The following is a 12975-nucleotide window of genomic DNA, read 5'->3' as shown; positions in this document are numbered from 1 at the left end:
CCTTTCTGATGGTGTATTTGGGGGAAAAAAAGTACATAATTAATGGACAAGAACTGAAAGAGATATCTGCTCAATCCCAGGATGACCAAAGGAAAGAAAAGACTTAGGCAGCACTGATTTTTTATTTAGGTCTATAAGAGAACACAGCAATTGCAGCAAGGCAAAAAGATCTCCAGGTAGCCAGGTAGCCTCAAGATCCTTCCTTTATCCTTGTCTCATTCTGTTGCTTTTCTTGTATGTCCCACCAAGTGAAGTAACATCGAGGGAAAATCACTCCCTCATTCAGACTTCAGGACTTTGCCATTCCTTCAGGCCAAGTGGAGGAATTTATACTAATTTCAATCTGCTGCTTTACTGCCATGACAAAGATAGGTCAAGATTCAGTCCTCTTAACTCTAACATCTATTTGTTAGCCCCCTAATGGGGGTTAATGGGTTGGCCTCTAGGCTTTGGCCCTCTGTAAAAATCAAGGAAGAAGAGATAAAGTTTGATGGGATCAGTCCAGACCAAAATACAGATATCTACAATATGCACAGATATGAGGACAATGTTTGACTTAACATTTTCTGTTTTGCATTTTAACAAACGATGCAAAGTTCTTTTAAATGTGAAGTTTGTCTTATAGTCTTAGATAAAATTGCTGCGATGGTTTGTTATTTGGCAGAACGTTGACAAGAAATCAATGCCAATATTTCAGCAACAGTGACTGGCTACTGGGAAAAAAAATGTCCATGAGGAGGACAGTAGGACTTCATTAAAGAAAATTTCAGTTCCAAGAGAGAAAGCAGGATTTAAAAGAAGGGAATGAAGAATACACTTTTGATATGGTCAATGCTTTGTCAGATTTGCTTCAGTCAAACTGATACGTATCACATATTTTTGCCCACAGTGGCACTCATGAATGTCTTGCATAAATAGCAGTCACCTGCAGAATGCATCCACGATGTACAATGTCTACTGCCTACCCATTACTGAAAAATAAGCAGAAAATAAAACCAACCATTGGTTTCCATTTTGCAAATGCCTATTTTTTTGATGTTTTCTTAAACAAGACGGTTAAAAAACTCTTTCTATCCCTCCTCCTCCATGACCTCACCAATGATCTGACTTGAATCCAGTCCATCTGACTGAGAGGCTCCTGCTCAGCAGACATACTTCCCAGCACAGGAGGTTATAGGAAGGACGTTCCACAGGGCAAATAAACAGGTGAGGTGCCAGAAGACAGACCATGTGTGCTGAATTTAATAATTCAAGTAGATCTTGTTATAGCACAGATTGTGCTGGTTTCATCAAAAGGACCAAAGATAATATTTCCCATATGTGGAATTTTAATGGATAAGTTCTGTTCTTTTATGCTTCCTTCTCTTTCTGAAAAGACACAGGAAAAATGGCTGTAATTTCTTTGTCAACACTGTTTTCTCTTCATTTTCAGAAACATGAACACTAAAAAGGAGTCTCTTTTGAAATGCTGACAGCTGATGCATGGATTTGGATGCTGTCCGGAATCAGAATAAGGTGAACCTGGCAGGTCACCTATAGATAGCTGGCTTCTCTGTGACAGCAGGACTGCCTAAGAGCAGGAGCAGGGAAGACCAAAAATCACAGAATCACAGAATATCCTGAATTACAAGCGACCCATTAGAACTGTTTAGTCCAACTCCTAGAAGAATCAGAGACCTCATCCAAAAGAGCTGAGCAGCCTCGAATACTTACATTAGGAGGTGTAACAGTACATCCTGGTAGTGCTTTCAGAAAGCATTTCAGAAGGGCAAATCAGCCAGTATTGTACAAACCATGAAACCAGACATTCAGAAGAGCTGTACCTTCCTCAAGTTGAACCGCTGGCTCATTGAATGAGCCAGAGAAAAGCACTTTGCCTTTTGTTCATCCATCACCTCCCTTGTAAAATGTTACTGCAAAGCCAAAGACTGACCAAAAAGCAGGGACTTTCTCCCACATGACCTCTACATTGGTCCTGCACACTTCTGCACCTGGCTTCTTTACCCGAGGTCTTGCCCCACTGCAGAAACCACAAAACTCCTCAGACTACTATGGACCTGCTGCATGCTGCCAGCCAGCAGACAGAGGGAAGCCAGCCCAGGTTTGGGTGGGTTGACCAGCTTTTAAAAATGTTTCAGCAATTTATAGACCATTAAAAAAATACCAGAAAGTCCAAAATTTTAATGAAGTCTTCTTAGTTCAATGTGTAGGATCAGGTGGAACTAATATACGTAGCTTGAATACAGGCTTGTCACAAAGGAAGAAATCCAAACATCTGTGACTTGCCTACAGAGAAGGAACAGTACAGATTTTTAGCTTTTTTGCATAAAAATGTGGAATTTCACTATGAAACTAAATGTTTGCATATGAATTACATTGAATAAATCCATTTGTCATTGTAAAAAAAAAAATGCACAACAAGTAATTACACTATAAAGACTAAATTGAACGTGGTAACACTAGGACTAAGAGTGATGATTGGACATTAATAGTTCCAGACAAATTACATGAAGCACACGTTTTTCCAATCAGCAAAGATAACACATTCAGCATGATTCACTGAAAGAGACTGCTGGATCAGCAACAGAGGGATTCTTCAGGAATCATGGGTGAAAAAGGGACAGATCATTTTGTTCTTATTTGCTACTGTTGACATCTGACAGAAGGACTAACTTCGTTCTCATGCCCTCAACAGTGTTCTCAGCTCCAAAGATATGCCAAGAAAACTGTGCCTTATATATGAATACTCCATATCTTAGACAAGGGAGATGAAATATATAAGAATATTTTCCTGTGTAGATTTACTGCCTGGAATTTTGTGCATCTCTTAATGAATGCATTGGTAAGTAGGAAGAAGTCTACAGGAGAGCAATAAAAATAAGCTCTGGACAAGATGAGCTGTTGAAAAAGCTGTTGCGACTGTTGCATCAGCTCAAAATGTCTAGCAGATGGCCATTACTTGTTTTGGGGGAGGTCTGGATTAGAAGGAGGAAAAATAATCAGAGGAAACTAAGAAAATGGACCATCAGGTTTAACATGGAAGTATGTCCCAAGCACAAGGTGCATGGTAGATAACATCAAAGTCTCCACGTTCAGAGGTACAGGTACCTGCCACTTCCTGATATTCTAAAGTAGACACGTGAGAAAAAAGGCAAAATCATAAGTAGATGCACTACAATCAACAAATAAATGGCTATCTGATGGCAAGAGTTCATAGAATCATAGAATCATAGAATCATAGAATCATAGAATCATAGAATCATAGAATCATAGAATCATAGAATCATAGAATGGCCTGGGTTGAAAAGGACAACAATGATCATTTAGTTTCAACCCCCTGCTATGTGCAGGGTTGCCAACCACTAGAATGAATAGGGGTTTTTTAAAGAGAGCCTGCTTTGCAACGGGACACAAAAATATCCTGCATCATCCCCTGAGAAATCGGCTGGGTTTGACCTAGAGGGAGTTTTCCAACTCTAATGTCTATGATTCACCATATATCACGCTCAGGATTTTCTTACTCCTGGGGAAAAAAAAAAAAAAGATAAATTACAGTTCTTTTCCATTTCTGGTTTCGGCCATCCTCACAGCCACAGTGTAATTGGAGGCTGGAGCTACTTACTGAAATACAAAGAGGAAGAAAACAGTCCACTCGAAAGACTTGCAGGCAAATTCTCTTCCCAGTTCCAACACGGCAAACTATCAGCGCCATTTCATTTCCTAAACAAATAGGCTTGAAGCAGAAAGCAGAATCTGGCCCCTTGCACCAAAGCTGTGGTAGAGACTGCCCAGACTTGAAGCCAAATTCCAGCAGGAACTGCGGTGTGCCCAGCCCTCGGTCAGGCCATGCAGTGTGCACCAAGATGTACGAACTGCAGTGCTCACAGATGTTCTTAATAAAAAGCGTGACAATTGGCATCAGATGCCTAACTGGTGTAGACTCAGCAAACAAAAAAAAAAGAGAAGACAACATGTACTGGGGCTTCTGTAGCTGATTAAGAGTCTCTGGCATGGAAAACAGATCCCTGCTCCCATGTCCAGATGGAAGGATGGACCCTCTCCACTGTATAATTTGTAGAGTGAGTGGAAGACAGTGTCTGAATCTCTGAGCAACTTTTTATTTTGCTCTTAGATGAGAAAGAAATAGCTCTTAGCTGCACTGACCTCAATGACCATCTTGCTATTTAGAAGTCGTTTTTCTCACTGGAGAGTGGAAAAAATGCTACTGCAAACCTTTTTATTTGAGGTTTTAAGTGTTACATTCCTTATAGGAAAGGACAGCGAGCTTGAAATAGCCACTGAAGCTAATTTATTTTTACTCCAGTTTTCTCCAAATTAGTCCAAATTGGAAATGTTGAGCTATGCTTTATTTACTCAATTTAAGCCTGATTATAACCTTGTAAATGATGTAAAGCATTGCATTAATTAAAAGTAAGAGGAATTAGAATTTTCAGTAGTAGGAAAACGGAACTGCTTTCAGCCATATGGGAAACAGTGAAAATCTAACTCTGTTTTCAGACACACATTTATATTAGACAAGTACAAACAGACTCTCTGCTAATCACCTTCCAATTTGTATAGAGGCACTGATGGCAAATCCAGATGGGACCATTACAGTTATCTCATCTAGCATCTAACACAGGCTTCAAAGAAAATCCCAGCATCAGACAGAAGACTGTCTCTTTTAGATAGAATATGTCATTAGGAAAGATGTCCACCGTGATGATAAGATCTGCTGATGGAGAAATCAGAGAAATCCTCACGCAAGTTTTTCCAGAGGTAAATTAATGGCTGTCGCTTCTTTTAAATTTTAATCTGTCTCAATTCATGATAAACACAATTAAAATATTAATTTCAAAAACATATTAAAGGGAACGTTCCTGTTCTGTTGCCAGCTACATCCATTGTCTGTTATTATTTCTAACACAATATGACAACCTCCAGCATTCCAGCATGAATTAGATGATGCAATCAGTCTGGCTCGTAGTCACACAAACTAATGGAAAACCAACACTTAAGGTAAGCATCAGCTCCAGATACAGCCTGTTATGTTTACAGGACCAGAATATAAGCACCCACGTGTGAGCTGGGCACCTCAACTCCTCTATAATCAGTGGAGATTTGGTGAATACAATCAGGGGAACAGCAGCCACTGAAACAGAGATGTGTTAGCCAGCAAGCTGACTGCCACTGCAGGAGATCAGTTAGAAAAACATGTAGGCAAAGAATGTTTGAGATGCTCAGAGATTGCCCAAGCCATTTACAGAGGGCTGTGTGACACAGGACCTGCATCCAGAAGTTGACCACACTTTGCCCTGGGGCATCTGAAAATTGCACTGGAGCCATCTGAGGGGGCAGCAGAATCAAGCTCATAATTTCTTACTTTCTATACTCATTCCAAGCCAATTTCAAAGTTGTTAATTGTTTCCTTTATGATTAAAATCAGAAGAATGGAAAACATACCTGGCAGACGTCATAGTGCTCAAAAAGAGACAGCAAACCAATGTCACTGCGGCTTGTGATGCCTTTCAGAATGGTGATGTTTCCATTTCCAGAATTCAGCTCTATCACATCGTTGAAAACGTTGGACACAGCTTTGCCAGTCAACAGCAAGTTCACTAATTCCTGTTGGCGACGTATTTAAAATAAGCTGAGTTTTTCCGATGCACGCGCAAAGGTGTACGTGTGTGCGTGTAAGAAATGCCATCTCCTCCCAGAGGTGAGCACACAGCTCTCCGTGCAGAGGAACACAGCACCTCCAGGGCTCCGTGTTTCCCTTACCTGAGTGCAGTAGCCGTGGCTGCCGATCAGTCGGTTCGTGAGGACGTCGAAATCATTGCGCACCCTGGAAAGGAACAGGGGATGCTCAAGCACAGTTGCCTCTTTTCGTAAGATTTAATATCTCTAAATCCTGGGGAAGAAAAATACTTTTTCTCCAATATGAATGTAACTTTACATTTTGGAACATTTTTCAAGATGGCTTTTTTTCCATAGAGTAAAAGGATAGATCTTAATTAAAGCTGTAGCAAGCAATAGTTAGTGAGATCTAGAACAAAGAAAACAGCTGCATAGGAAAAGAAAAGCCATTATCACCACAAACTAGAACTTAAGCATTTAAAAACTACTGGGCAATTTGCCTTATACTATGAGCAAGACACAGTGCTCTGAAAAATGAGTGTATTTGTCATTCCTGTCGTGAACCCTTGGGATAAACCCACACACTGAAGATGATATTATCTATGCACTATATTCTCCATGAAAAGAAGAAAGAAAATTCTGCAGGTGTACAAATTTATAATCCTGTCACCTCGTCCCATCTTCTGCTTTCTGAAGCCAAAGAGAGAACTCAGTGAAATTGCAGTAGTGATCCTTAAGGAGTATTATCTACCCAAACCAGGTTCTCTCTCCCGTAACTGGTGGAATTATTAGATTCATTATTGGCCAATGCCCTAAAACATGAAGATTGTAACTGTGACCATTTTTATCATACAGATATAATGTAATTGCAAAAAAAATTACGCTATACATAAATAAATTTCTAATCTGGTCTGGAGAACAAACAGTCTACTAAATTCTCAGTTATGGCAAAAAAAACCACATATGAATTCTGTGCTTCATAAAAAAGCTATTTCTTTCATCTCAATTGCTTTCATATATCTCTATTTGGGTATCATTATAAAAGTAGAGAGAATGCCTGAATGGTCATCAATTAAAACTGGGTTCTTCTCCATACATACAGCTTTCCACCTTTCGTTTGTCTTGCAAAGTCTCCTGTGCACATCAATACCCATGGTTCTTTCTAATTAGCATGATTATTTTAAAAAAAAAGAAAATAAATTGCTTGCTATAAAGCAACAGTTAATTTCATCTGGTTACACTACAGCTAGCTTGAATTTTCCCTTCAATATTGCTATACAATACATGCTCTGTGGAGAAATTTAAAAAGAAGATTAGAGACAAATTTGTCTTAGCCATCAATTCTCATTTTATTTTTAATTTTAATGATAATTTACAGGTTAGTCTCATTACAAAAAAAGTGTCATGATAATCTCTCCTGCTAGTGGGAAATCAAAGACCTCAGAAAGTGTGCCCATGATATGGAAAATTCTCCCATGCAGCACTGTGAGGAATGGATGGAGCGATAATAATCTTTGGATTTCAGCCATTTCTCAGTTTGAGAAACAGTTTCATCTTGAAAATGCCGTTGCCTCATTTGAAATGAGTAGACTATACAATATGCGTCAGTTAGGGACGATGGGACATAAGAGGAAGACAATAGGAGGAAGTTCTAATTTCATCTGTAGGTACAAACAATATGGGAGATTAGAGGTGTATCTCAGATTTTTAAGGAGAAGCACATCTGCCTTTCAAATCATCTCTGCTGATGAGGAAACAAACATCAGGCATATAGCTAGATGATTTACATCCACTCTGAATCGTTTCAAGATTATGATTCATACCCCCCAAAGACTTACCAACATCACTGCAGGTGTATTCGTTGTTATGACAAAAGGCATCAGCTTACCAAAAGCATAAGTGATCTTCGTGCATTGTAAAGACATCAGATAACTACAACAACGTGTTTTGTTTTCTGCCAGACTGTGAAGAGATCCACTGATGACAAGAAAATAGGGAGCGTTTGTTCGTTCTGGTATCTTGGCTATCAGGTGCTACTCATTCTATGTTGTCCCTGTGTGGAATTTTCCATCTCTAATTTTTAAGTTACATTAAAAGAGAAAACTTAAATTTAAGCCATGTGACTTTTAAGTCAGCATTAGTATGTAGATCTAAGTGGAGTGAGGTGGAAAAATGCTGACTGCTGGCTCCCAACGGTGGCCTTTGCCTCGACTCGTAGGACTGTAGTCTGAAACCACTCAATTACATAGATAAAAATACTGATTTTGAACATCTCCTGGGCAAATACTTAAAATTAAATGTGTTCAAATACACTAAAGCAGTATCTTCAATAGGAATCATCAGTTCTTGAGCCAGATCTTTCATAACCAAAAAGTGGGCAATGATATCTGCTATATTTCAGATCACTCCATTACAACTCACAGCAGTTTAACATAAACAGATTAACAAACTTCTCAATGGCCATGAAGACTTGGTTTCAACCTTTGCTGTGTTTCACTTCTTGCAAAGATGCCTTCAGTGGCTGTATTCTCCATTCAGCAGTGCCAAAACTCCATTTTCCAACTTTTCTAATGTCTTGACTAATAAGCAGATATATTTTCATACGCTCAAAGAACCTAATTGATATGGCAAAACTCATCTCTATGTAATCTATTAATTTCGTACTGCTTTTTAAAAATATATTTATTTTTAAATTTTCTTTCCTTTTTTTAAATTGGAACGAGGTGCTTCCATAATGGGGCTTAAACCTTTTTTTCATTGCAATCAAATCTGTCTTTGGAACCAATGCCTGCTTTACAGCAAGAGAGGAAATATTGTTGTGATAGAAATCAATCAAAAACACACGGTGCTAAATGTATGCTTATTTTCATTGTTTTTAATGCTGTTGGTTTTAGTGTAGGAATATCTGAAATAGGTTTCAAAAAAAAAAAAAAAAAAAAGTGATTCTATATTATAAATTTCATTTCCTCCATGGCCTTGTTTATGTTTCTGTGCTTGTCTTCAGCCTTGTAGAAACTGATGGCTTGGAGTTATTATAAGGTAATGCAACTCCTGAGAGTTTCAAGTACTGGAGATGTACAGATCATCAAATCACAGAATGGCCTGGGTTGCAAAGGAGCACAGTGCTCATCCAGTTCCAACCCCCTGCTGTGTGCAGGTCACCAACCAGCAGCCCAGGCTGCCCAGAGCCACATCCAGCCTGGCCTTGGATGCCTGCAGGGATGGGGCATCCACAGCCTCCTTGGGCAACCTGTTCCAGTGCCTCACCACCCTCTGCATGAAAAACTTCCTCCTCATATCCAACCTAAACCTCCCCTGTCTTGGTTTAAGACCATAGAATCATAGAATCACCAAGGTTGGAAAAGACCTCCAAGATCATCCAAACGTCCTCCCATCACCCAGCAAACAGAGTACCTGTCCAGGCCATGGGCTGCAGCTTCTCCAGGAGAATACTATGGGAGGCAGTGCCAAGGGCTTTGCTAAAGTCTAGGCAGATTATGTCAACAGCCTTTCCCTCCTCCCCATGAGTCGCTCAATCACAGATCAGGTTGGATGTTCCGAGTCAGCCTTGTGTATGGCTTGAATTGTAGCACAACCTGCTGAACTCAAGGTAACTGTGGCAATTTGTATTCATCAGAAATTCGCCTCACATTTTCAATCCATTCATCTAATTCAGAACATACAAATTATTAAAAAAACCTTCAAGGAGTTTAGGGTGGATGGGAGAAAGCCAGCACAGTTACAATCAGAGCATATTGTAAAGGCAGTATAAGCCTTAGCACTGATAAACTAAATTATAGTGGCCTGCTGGACTCTATTCAAATTTTAAAAGTGCATAAATACAGATTCAAAATATAAACATTTTGAGCTCTGGATGCTACAGTACAACATAACATGTAAGCGATGAGCTTTAAAAAAAAAATAACACTGAGTTAGGAAAAAAAAACATTTTTAAATGGTACATATGCATTACTTCTCAACACATTTCCAGTAAAACCCTTGCCAAGTCTCTAAAGGAGAACATCTGAACGCTGTGTATTAAACACAGAAGTCACAGACAGATGTAACAGTAGTACAACTCCCATCAAAATATACTATTTTAATGATATTTTTCCTTGATATCATTTTGATTGATAGCACCTTAAGAGCAGAACAAAATGAAATGATGTAAAGTAAAAAAGGGTACATTTGAGGAAGTGTTTGAAAGCCCTTAACTCTGTGGCAAAGCTGTAATTGAAAACTGGTGACCTCACTTTGTTCATGGCAACAGACAGCTATATTAACAAACACACAATTACAAGTCTACTCCCAAAATAGAATTTGGGTTGGGAGGGAGAAAAACTCCTCTTCAAGCACAAGGATTTCAAATAATTACAATGGGGATGTGGAAAATGACAGGATGGGCGACGGGTTTATTGTGTAAGTGTTCCTCTTTTTTTTTTTAATACTGGCACACTGCAAAGGCTGTAAACGAGTGTTTGAAAAAAAAACGGAAGAGCCCCTCTGTTAAGAAAAAAAATGAAGGAAGTGGCATCCGTTCCGTAGTTGTCATTTTCTTCACTTACCTGGTAATTTCACAGAGTTCTTAAAATGCAAATGTACTCAGGTAGAAATGCAGATAACAGTCCTCAGACCTGCTGATACAGGGCGTTAACACAGTAAAGGAAGTACTTGTATTTCAGGGGGATCTGATGTGAAAACCAATTAAGCTATCAGAGCATTCAACACTCTGCTCCATTTTCTGAAACAAATTATCTTTATCTTGAATGTAATACGTCCCTCTGAGATGAACACATCAAGCAAAGATATTAAACCAGGATCTTTTTAACCACAGTGAGCTTATGTTTAGCAAATGGAGCTGAATAGTATGCAGTACAAGAGGTCGCTGGCTTCAATTTGGCAAAAATATGACTGTGTTTTTATTACTGCTCTATTTTGTAGTAGAATCACACTTACTCTTTCTTTCACCTCTTTGGAGACGTTTTTAAAGATAGAATCACAGAATCACCAAGGTTGGAAAAGACTTCCAAGATCATCCAGTCCAGCCATCCACCTACCACCAGCATTTGCCCACTAAGCCATGTCCTTCAGTACAACATCTAAACATTTCTAGACCACTTCCCATGTGGGTAACCCCACCACCTCCCTGGGCAGCCCATTCCAGTGCCTGGCCGCTTTTTCAGAGAAGAAACTGTTCCTAATATCCAACCCGAACCTCCTCTGGCACGACTTGAGGCCATTCCCTCAAGTTTGCATTTAGGGGCACACATTATGTCCCTAAAATCAAAACCATTCATTTCTGAACTGCTCTGATTTCCTGAAGGAAAGGGAACAGACAAGACTGGGAAGATGACAAAGCTAATGTGCCTCTTAGATAGGGACTGGGCAATTTTTCTTATATCTAAAGGTGGATGCACAGTCTTCCTCCAACCACTCTTCTTTACATTTCAGTACACGGGGAGAAACTAATATGCCCTGCAGTTAACTTACAGAACCTCAGATCATTTGTAGAGCACAGGAAAATACTGAGAAATGTGTTTTCCCTGCCTGGTGAGCGTAAAGGAGCCTCCTATGGCCTGGCTATGGCCATTCTGTCATTGCATATCAAAGCTTGGAAAGATAAGTTATGCTCACAAATACACCAGTAGTGTAGGCAGACTGAGTATATATTTTTAGTTTACAAGCTGAGAAATGCAGTTGCCATAGAAATAACAACATTCCATAGCCAACTTTAACAAGAGACTGTCCTTGCTCAGACAAGCCAACTAAAAGCAACGCACAAACGCTCATACATTAAGTCATAGAATCAGTTTGCTTTAAGCTATAATTCAAGAGAAATTAAGCATTTGTTTTCCCTAGTTTACATTTTCCCTCTCTTGCTTTTCTCGCCAGTACTTTTTTTTATAGGAGAAAACGTTACTTTGGAAGAATGCAGGACTTCAAGGGTAGCATAGGTGAGTTGATCTCATGGTGGCTCAGGCTGCACAAAGACAGAGCAAAACCAGAAAAGTTCAGAGCTCCAGAAGAAATCCCTGCCAAGAAATGGAGCAGCTTTCTTACGAGAAGTGACTGCACAGACCACTCAACTGATGTACAATGGAGGACCAACAGTTTCTCAGTGATTAGGAAATGAAGAAGGACCATTTACTCAGTGCTGCTCATAACGTGAACCAGGCAACGATCTGTACAACTACCAGGCAAGCAGTTCAAGAACAAAAAAGGAAGAACACAGGGCACATAACCACACTGGGAACTCATTGCCACAGAATGCCACGGAAGCCAAAAGAATAAAAGGGTTCCAAAAAGTTTAGCTGCATTCATAGGGCACAGGTTCATCAAGAGCTAATAAACAAACAGTCCGGATACAACTGCCAGCTTCAGAAGTCTCTGAATTACCTACTATCAGAAACATGGAGAAAACATCAGCACAATTACTGCCCTCTATTCACCCCATCTCTTACGTAGTCTCCCTCAGCAGCCACAACTTTTCCACTTACTCAAGGAGTAAGAAGCTAGATGGACCTTTAATCCTAAATAGACAGTCTTATTAAATGCACATCTCAGAAACTTGCCAGAACAATTTATATTAGCTGTGGTATGGACTACAGCTGGGATAAAGCAGAGTTGCAGACACAGGGAAGAAAGGAAAACGATGTTCTCTGTATCTGTCTGATAAACTCTGGCCATCTCAGTCTCTTTCACAGATAACATTCCTTGGTTGCTTCCTTGGCTTCCCATACTTTTCACAGGGGTAGCTTAGGAACCTGAAATCTACTTGTAATCTGACTAGGTTTATTGAGTCACTGATGCTTTTTCATACTGTCTTAATGCTGTTCTTTGAATTAAATAATGCTTCTCAGTCCTTCTTGTTTCCTTAGCCCCAGTTGCCTCCCATATTGCAGAAGATGGTCACGTCCTGTCTCAAAACTTGTTTTTCAGGCCACAACAGATAAACATTTTCTTTCTCCTTTTATAAGACAGATTTCTCATTCCCCTGCTCTTCTCTTCACCTACACTTCTTCCAGCATGAATGGGTGGATGGTATTTCAGAGAGGACATGTAAATACCTTGCACAATCTTTTACTCCTCCTCCTCCTCAAACCATTTACACTGAAACTGCCTAAGAGCAAATCCAAGGCTATTTCTTATTACTGGATCAATGTCATCTCCAGTCACTCCGTGACTCTTCTCAACTCCTTATCCTCCCATTTACAACTGAGGAATCCCCATAGAACAGCAGAGTCCTCTGTTTGCACGACCGAGTAATTTCTGCAGTTAAAATAAACTCTTCTGTTATTCATAAAGCTGAGCCAACTTTTCTTCCTGATTCCTTCTCTG

The 12975-nt window shown here is 39.6% G+C and overlaps 1 protein-coding gene across 3 annotated transcripts in view; it reads right to left on the bottom strand.

The window, feature by feature from the left end:
- MINDY4 (MINDY lysine 48 deubiquitinase 4) overlaps nucleotides 1-12975 on the bottom strand; it is a 67485-nt gene that overhangs the window by 15497 nt on the left and 39013 nt on the right. For all 3 annotated transcript variants that reach the window (XM_085226828.1, XM_010712224.4, XM_085226827.1), the window contains exons 14-15: nucleotides 5782-5845; nucleotides 5464-5625 (exon numbers count right to left, since the gene is read on the bottom strand). In XM_085226828.1, coding sequence (XP_085082954.1) covers nucleotides 5464-5625; nucleotides 5782-5845 — 226 coding nt within the window. The remainder of the gene's footprint in view (nucleotides 1-5463; nucleotides 5626-5781; nucleotides 5846-12975) is intronic.

This window comes from Meleagris gallopavo, chromosome 6, assembly GCF_905368555.1.
Source record: "Meleagris gallopavo chromosome 6, MGAL_WU_HG_1.1, whole genome shotgun sequence".
Classification (NCBI taxonomy): domain Eukaryota; kingdom Metazoa; phylum Chordata; class Aves; order Galliformes; family Phasianidae; genus Meleagris; species Meleagris gallopavo.
Note: the sequence above shows the minus strand (reverse complement) of the source record. Positions and strands in the feature narration are given on the sequence as shown.